The following is an 8,414-nucleotide window of genomic DNA, read 5'->3' on the forward strand; positions in this document are numbered from 1 at the left end:
TTAATTGAAAACACGTTATCAAACTGTTATCAAACAATTACATTATCAAACAGTTTCTTGAGTTTCTGACCCTCTTCAATACTAAGAATGATTCTTTGTTATTTACATTTTCTTTCTTTGTTATTAATCATGACTTATTATAAGAATTACAGATGGAAATACGGAACGTAAAACACTTAAAAACCTGAAAAAGATATGCCTTGCTTATATAAATACATAAATGTAACCGCACTACATACTTATGAAGCAGAACTTGTATATAACAAGTTCATCAAGAGTCCGGATCACGCATGAGAATAAACGTCTCCCCTAATTATGATGTTTATACTAGTAGGAGAGGTTTAAGACAATGTAGCCCCAGAACTAAATCTATAGATCTTCATAGTGAGTTAAAATAAAATACCATTAGCTAAGAAACAAAAACAGGTTCGGTGGCATTAACCATGCTCGTTTTAAACGTTACAAGAGACGGTTCGTAAACGACCGATCATTAAATCCCGGTGCCAGGATTATTAAATCTCACATACTGGAGGCGCACGTCTAAAGGTTCTGACCCAATCATTTTAAACTGAAACAGTGACACGCGACTATCAGAGATCGCGAGCTGTAGCGCCCTACCTTCTGAAAAGACTGCTGTAATGAGAAAGAGTCAGCGATGACAACGTTACAAGTAGGAAAGTACCTTAGACACCAAGTGGTCAGTTTGTCACGATGTTATTATAAATGTTTTGTGCTTTCAGCTGATATGGGAACAAGCGTGAATCTCGGCACGGCAACAGATCAATAGTGCACAAGAGTAAATTCAATTTACACGCTTGTCCCTGGGTAATAATCCAATCTTGATGGTGATTAAACCTCACTTTGTTCTGCCAGACACGACAGTCCCCTCAAAAGAAAAACAATTGTTGGGATATCGACCTAATTGCGAAAAGCTTGTCACACATCTGAGATAACCACGGGTCTAGTCTTCCAACACTGAACTTTTGAGCTGCAGTGGCCGAGAGAGCCAGACCCCTAAGTCACCAGGCAGCGTAGCCGTTTAGTTTTAAGGGCCCAGGAACTCTTGGGCTACGCATTGGTAGGATAGCCAACTCTGGTCATATGGATCGTTTTTTCCGCTGGATGAAGGTAAGATACTCAGACATGGGATTTGAACTGTTTGAAACATTGCCAAGAATCCTGCTAATTCATATGTAATATGTCTGTTTAATTTTAGTTGACGGAAACCCAATAATTAAATTAAATGCCTAATTGGTTTAACTTTCTCTATTGCCCATTAATGACGCTCTCGTAGGTTTCAACTTATTATGCTAATTAGCAACGTGACAGGTGACATGTAGTTTATTTTACCGGCGTGACAAAATTTTACCTTTTTTGTTTGTCTTAAAATGTTTTCAAATACTGTTGAGCAACACATACGTGTCGTCACTGATTGGAAAATTCATATACTCAAATACTGGCTTAAGGTAATTCAAATCAATTTTGTTTGACCTTCGTCGTCTTAAAGCTCCTGCTTTGACATCTCGTTACATTCCAGTTCGTCCCTAAGTAACAGGTATTAAAATTGACCTGCGATTGTAAAATTGATGAATTTTTCTGTGCAATTACGGAACTCCGGTCATGTGTTTCTCACTGCTTGGCTAGCCACCCAAAACTGAAGGGTGTAACCAACAGTTCAAGCATTTGAGTCTGACAAGCTCTAATTAGGCTGAAGTGGAAGACTAAATGACTGTGATCTACTAGACTCTTCGGGGCCGATTTTCTTATATGTTGTTTTTGATTTATCTCTCTCCTAGGCTGTGTTTTTCCCAACATTTTTCCCCCCACTGGTAAAAAGCAGAGATGAATTAGTAAGTGCTTGTCTTTGATTTATGAAGTGTTTGGCATCTTGGTTACCGTGTGGAGTGAACTTGCACATTCCCATAATGGCAAGGGATAATGTGCAGGCTTATGTATGAAACTCATGAAGCTAACAGTGGCCTGAAACCAATCCTCAAGAATTTTAGCCCTATGGCTCCCCCTGTCTGCTGACATTATGTTCTGTTGAAACTACTGATGAGTCTTGTTGTCACAGGAAACATTCAATGTGTACTGCTTCTCACTGTAATTCTGTGAGGTCAGCAGCAAGGAAACTAGACAGCATCGCAGTGTAGGACAGTAGTCACACATTTCAGCTTGTTCCTTCTCATGTAACCATTGGTAACAACGCTAGGAAATGATATGTGTGTGTGTGTATATGTAAAAGTGTGTGTGGTGTGAGGAGGGGAAGTGTGCTGTTTTTTTTTTTTGTGTGTGTGTGAGGAGGAGGGGGGGGGCGGCAAGGGAGTGCTCTGAGACACAGTGCATGTGTCATGAGTGCCTGCATGAATTGTGTGGGGGCTGATGGCTCGGCCGCTCTGGGGTTCCTGTAGAAAACCTCAACCTTCTTCTCCGTCTCTCTGCTCTTTCCTCGCCGAAAGCTCCCTCTCTACAACCTCTCCAGTGACAGAACCAAAGGTAAGGGACCCACCGGTGATCTGCTTTCAAAATGGGCTCAAAGCTTACCGATGCTACTGACTTCTAATATCGGGATATCTCTGATTCTTAAACGTGTGTGTGTGTCTGTGTGTGTGTGTGTGTGTGTTTCTGAAGGCAATGTGGCCATGAGCCGAAGGAGGGTCTCGGTGAAAGACCTGGGGCAGGTGGATTGTCAGGGGTGGCTGCACAAAAAGAAGGATGGCAGGGGATTCCTGGGAAACAGGTGGAAGAAGTACTGGTTTGTACTGAAGAGGTCCTCGCTCTACTGGTATTCTTGCCAAACTGTGAGTTTAAGGATCCGCTTTACGTCCTATTGCTGTGCATGAAATGTACTCTGTGGATGCTGCGTACTGTAGCGCAATGCTACAAATGTCTTTTTATTTTTGGGCGGTGGCAGTGGTGAGGTGGGCAGGGGGCACAGTAAAAGTCAAAGACATTTTTTTTATTATTATTATTATTATTATTATTATTATTAATTTGGTTGTAGTTCAGTTGAAAAAACCAAAAAAACAACATTTCCATGATGTTTGAAACCAAGCGCTCATCTTCTTAGCCTACCTCTCAAACTTTTAACTTTTTTTCTTTGGGTTGGGGTGGGGGGGGCATTTTTTTAAATGAAAGGCTATGGGTTTGACCTCAGCTCTCTCATCCTTAACCACAGCTCTGACCATAATCAGCACACAAAATCAACATCTAAACAAAAAACAAAAACCAAAAAACACCACACACATTATCTCATCACATAAATGCCTTCAGCTGATACAGCTGTTGCACAAAATCCCTCTTCTCGGAGGGCTTTTTCTTAATGTTCTGTATCTTGCTGTTCTCTTTCCAAACAGGCAGAGAAAGCGATTGGCTATATAAACCTGCAGGATTTCACTGTGGAGCAGGCAAAGGAGAGCAGGAGGAAATAGTGAGTGTCGACCTTATTTGGATAACCTGTATTTAAGTGTTGGGTGAGTGGAGGTGGTAATGGCAGTGGGCATAAAGGGGAGCTGACCTTATTTGTTTGTCTCGGATCACCTTCATCTGAAGCGCTTTCGTGTCCCTCTCACAAGTCAAGTGCTCTATGGCGAGCCAAACAGATCCAAAATCTCCTAATAGATGTAACATTGCCCACAGTGCTTGCTCTGTGTAAGACAAACGCACCAACTGTAGTTTTCTTACTGTGAGCTAAGCAGTGCTGTCAAACCTCCTAATAGCATGTTGTCAACACAAGCCTCAGACACAGGAAATGGTTTGACTACAACATGTATTCTTACTTTGGTCTGCTATGACTTCCTCCTACAGAGACCTGAGAACATATGCAGAAAGAGAAGCCGAGTTTAACTTTTTTTTCGGTTTCAGTAGAAATTTGTTTCACAGTATGTCTTCAAAGCGATGCGCCGACAAAGGCGTGACGTAATAGCCCCCCGTTACATGCTGTTTGTGGTCGACAGCGTAATCTGGTTTTGTTATTTTTTTTTTTTAATGGTAACTAACGGGATGGTTTTGAATGGTTACGTGAGGCAGATTTTACAGCTTGTCCCTTTTTTTTTTTTTTATGACGATGCTTTTGTTTTCACTGGAAAAGTATCAGATTTGACGCTGTCTCTGTGTCTTTTGTTTTCTTTTTTTCTTTCTTTCTTTCTTTCTTTCTTTCTTTCTTTCTTTCTTTCTTTTTTTCTTTTCTTTCTTTTTTTTTTTCTTTTAACAGTGCTCTAAGAGCGAGCCACCTGCAGCTTGTCACACTGCTTTTTGCAGCTGAGAACGTCAAAGAGATGAACAAGTGAGTGTGAAAAAAAAAAACCAGAAGCTGAAACAGTGCTTTTCACGTCTTTTCTCACTGCGGTCAGGAAATGATAGTTTATGCGAGATTCTGGGAGGAAAAAACAAAACAAAACACATAAACCCCCCAAAAGCTATTTAACCTCCGTTCTGCAAACAAAAAAACCCAAAACATTTACCACCATTTTATTATTTATACTGAACGTGTTCTTTAATTTTTTTCTTAGTGGTTTGCTGAAAAAAAGAAAAAGATCAGTGACAGAACCAAATGCGTAATTAAAAAAAAAGAGGAAAATAGACATGATTAGTTTAACACGTCTTTATCTTAGTCAATTCAACAACTGCTACATACACTGATACATTATTCATTTGTGTATGCTTCTTTGCCCCCCCCCCCTCCCTGTTATGATGCAAGCTGTAATCTAATTATCCAAAATTTTGCTTAAAATTCGAAACATGCCAGGAAGGCTGCTTCACCTGAGCAGGTTGGTAAAGATGTCTTCTTTTGTTTGTTTGTTTGTTTGTTTGTTTGTTTTGGGGATTAACGCAGGTGGCTGTCTGCCCTGGTCTCAGCCTCTGCACCGCGGGGCCATTTAAATTCCGCCAGTGAAGGTACCAATCTCATAAACGAGTTTACTCATACATTATTACCGGAAATGTGACCTACCTTGCTTACTGCACTGATTCTCAGACCAAGCAGTTTCGTGGGCTTTTTTTGTAGAGAGACATGACATAAATAGATGTGTTGCCTGTTTCTTCTGACGACCTTTAAGATTTGTTACGGTTGTGGTTTCAAGGCTGCAGACTCAGAACGATTAATCTGATTTTGTGTGCCTGCGTGTCCGTGCCTGCGTGTCCGTGCCCGTGCCCATGCCTGTGTGCCTGCGTGTCTGTTTGTGCGTGCATGTGCATGTGCCTGTGTACCTGTGTGTGTCTGTGTGTGTATGTGTATGCCTGTGTACCTGTGTGTTTGTGTGTGTGCTTGCATGTGTGTACCTGTGTGTGTGTTTGTTTGCCTATGTGTGTGTGCACGCGCACATGTGTTCGCCTCTGTGTGCCTATGTTCACCTCTGTGTGCGTGTGTGTGTGTGTGTGTGTGTTGCATGTGTGTGTGTGTGTTGCATGTTTGCATTTTCAGAGTGCTACAGTGAAGCAAGTGATGATGATGAAGTTGACTCAGCAGAACCATGTCCACAGTACTCAGAGCAGCCCACTGCAAACTTCCTTAATGTGAGTAATGAGCTATATGCAGATTTTAGTGGTTAGCACCATCATGAATAAAACTTCATACGAATTAAAAAAAAAAAATAATAAAATAAAAAGCATATGTCAACTTTGGTTTTCTTGTCCTTTTGACATCAAAACCATCCCTCACCATTTCTCATGCAGCTGGAGGCTGCTCATCCAATTAGCACATCCATCTTATTTATTTTTTTGCTCTGTGCGTTCATGAAAATCTGTAGCCTCATAAAAATGACCCTATAAGGGACACAAAACCTGTGCCGTACAGCAGGCAGTTTCCGCTCCACTAAGTGTTAGCGGAAAACCACGAGACCAAGAGGCGAGAATGGCCCATGACAGCTTTCTGCGTTTATCCTTACAGTGTGAGTCAACAGGTGCCATCAGAGTTGATGACATGGGGGTACTTGAAGATATGATGTGACTGATAGAGTAAGGCTCATGTTTGTTGTGAAGGCACAGTGCTGTCCTCGGCGTGTTTTAAGTCAATGTCCCTCATCTACAGTCCCGAGGACTACTGACTGAAAGGGGTGGGGTGGGTGTTTATCCGTTACATGGCTAACTTGAGCGAAAAGTCAAAACTGTTCAATAAATAAATGACTCTACTTCGTTTCTCTCAAACTGCCTTTACCTTTGGCAGAGAAAAGGAGGTTGGAAGTGTGTCTTGATCTTATCATTAATCTCACCACCGCTTCTTTCAAATGAGGAAGAAACGAGAGGCTGACAGTTTGAATAACGTGTGCACATGCACGTCTGACAGGAGCCGCAATACTGAGTGGCTCTTGAGAATTGGACTTTAAACCTAAATCTTAAATAATTAGTACCACTTATACCATTATTAGGGCAACATGTGCTACCCTTTGTGAAGTGTTATAAAGATCTTTTAGTCAAAACGTGTGGTGTCCTGATGAAAGCGCAAAATGACTGGCTTTTCAACTCTAAAACACACACAATGCTGACTTTCAGCCTTTAAATATCTATTTGTCATGCCTTTAATAGATCAGTGATGTTAGAAGTTTAGCTTTTAAGTTCAAAGCAGAGATAGCGATTTAATAATTTCAAAAACATGGTGTTTTCCTTTTTATTCTTTGTTTAAGATTTTTAACATATTTTAAGTCATGTTTTTTTTTTCTCTTTTCTACCCAAATAACATTCGTATTGAATGAGATTGAATAAAAAGAGGATATCCTGTAAAACACACACACACACACACAAGAACTAACCTTTTTTTTTTCTTTTTTCTTTTTTTTTTTTTTTTACGTTCATCTTGTCCGGCTGTAACTCAGGGATCTCCCCCGCCTCCTCGTTCCTCCTCCTCTCCGTGTCATCCCATGATCCCCCTGCTGTCTCCTGTTGGGAACACCTCCTCAGAGAGTGTTCTCAGTGAGTCCTGGTTGGATGTATCCATAGAGCAAGCCCAGGAAGCTCAACCGCAGAATTCCGACCCAACAGAAGATGAGGAGGACCAGCAACCCCCACTACAGGGCCCCTGTGGCGAGGAGAGTAAGTAATGAGAGAGACTACCATACACTTGTTTTTTTTTAGACTGCCTGTTCTAAAGGAGAAGGGTTCAGTCATGACTTGGATTTGTGAAGTAAATGAAAAAAAAAAAAAAAAAACCTAGATGGTATGGTAGTTTTCTTTTTGCCAGCTCTATATGTCACTAACATTGAAAAGTGTTTTTAAATATCATGGTTACATGTGAGTCCTGCATTTGTTGTCAGAAATAAGATGATGAACAATAGTAGCTTTTTTTTTGTAACACTGTACTATACAGGTAAATTTTGCGTGACAAGAACTCGATTTCTTTTGTGTATGAGTGTGTGTGTGTGTGTGTGTGTGTATGCAAAAACCCTGAAACATGCCTTAGTGGTGCTTCTTTTGGGTTTTATCCAGAAGCTGCATCTGATGAGATGGAGATGCTGTATCTCCATCTAAAGAAAGCAAGTCTGTCTCCAACTGGACAGCTCCAACCCTCCACCAAACGAGACTTTAGGTCTTCCTTCATCCGCCGCTGCAAAGACGAAAACATCAACGAGAAACTGCACCTAGTTAGAGCTCTAAACAGCACTTTAAAGGTATCATACGTTCACATCAGCAAACCTTAGAACTGGCATATTCTAATTGTGCTTTCAAACTTTAGGCACCAGGGGGCAGTATTGATCAACATTGTGTATTGTCTGTGTGTGTGTGTGTCTAGGCTAAAGAGGCAGACTTGCTGGCCATAGAGCAGGTCCTCTCTGACCCCACGCTCAGTGCATGTAAATACAGAAAGTGGAGAGAAGCAAATGTTCTGCTGCTACAAGAGATTTGTCAGCAGCACAGCTCTGAGAGCAGATCAGACCCTCACCAGAACCTTCCAGAACCGTCTGAACCAGACTCTTCCAGTACTGCCAGCACCAGTACCATCGCTATCACCACCTCCACCACAAACATACCGCGTGTCTATGCAGAGACCAGTGTCTGAGTGGAGAGTGGAATCCTGCTTACTGCATGCTCAGTGTACACTAAGACCTACGGAAAAGTCTAGAAGGTACACTTAGCATATTGTTAGTAACGTGTTGGGCGGATGCATTTAAAATTAGGGCTGGTGATGTGAGTCAAGGCAAGGACTTTCGGGACTAAATGTAGATGTACAGAATGGTAGAAAAACACACTTTGAGTCAGATGGAACAAAAAGCAGAGTCAGAGTTATTTTAGAGTGTATTTTAGCGTCCCTTTGGGAATGTTGCTCCTTTTTGTTTTAATACAATAAGCTGACAGTTGTGTTATTGAGTTGTTTACAGAAACATTTGGCTATTTTAACCATTTTAATCATTAGCTGTGTTGTATTATTATTTTTTAGTTATTGGGTTGTCTTCAGTTTTTACTGTTAAAAGCCCTTTGAAGCC

At 41.1% G+C, this 8,414-nt stretch overlaps 1 protein-coding gene across 1 annotated transcript; it reads left to right on the forward strand.

Annotated features, from left to right (window-relative positions):
* The first annotated feature begins 2,642 nt into the window (after nt 1-2,642).
* ipcef1 (interaction protein for cytohesin exchange factors 1) lies at nt 2,643-7,990 on the forward strand. Its single transcript, XM_030770880.1, has 7 exons — nt 2,643-2,801; nt 3,357-3,430; nt 4,214-4,285; nt 5,888-5,900; nt 6,810-7,026; nt 7,420-7,601; nt 7,724-7,990. The coding sequence occupies exons 1-7, from the start codon at nt 2,643-2,645 to the stop codon at nt 7,988-7,990; spliced, it is 984 nt and encodes a 327-aa protein (XP_030626740.1).
* Nucleotides 7,991-8,414: the final 424 nt, after the last annotated feature.

Source organism: Chanos chanos, chromosome 4 (genome assembly GCF_902362185.1).
Source record: "Chanos chanos chromosome 4, fChaCha1.1, whole genome shotgun sequence".
NCBI classification, from domain to species: Eukaryota; Metazoa; Chordata; class Actinopteri; order Gonorynchiformes; family Chanidae; genus Chanos; species Chanos chanos.

What these genes read in the sequence shown, in the direction of transcription:
- ipcef1 (XM_030770880.1), top strand. Translation starts at nt 2,643, where the DNA reads ATGAGCCGAAGGAGGGTCTCGGTGAAAGACCTGGGGCAGGTGGATTGT. An exon ending in ACTGGTATTCTTGCCAAACT is followed by an intron (nt 2,802 to 3,356) that starts GTGAGTTTAAGG and finishes CTTTCCAAACAG; the next exon opens with GCAGAGAAAGCGATTGGCTA. An exon ending in CTCTAAACAGCACTTTAAAG is followed by an intron (nt 7,602 to 7,723) that starts GTATCATACGTT and finishes GTGTGTGTCTAG; the next exon opens with GCTAAAGAGGCAGACTTGCT.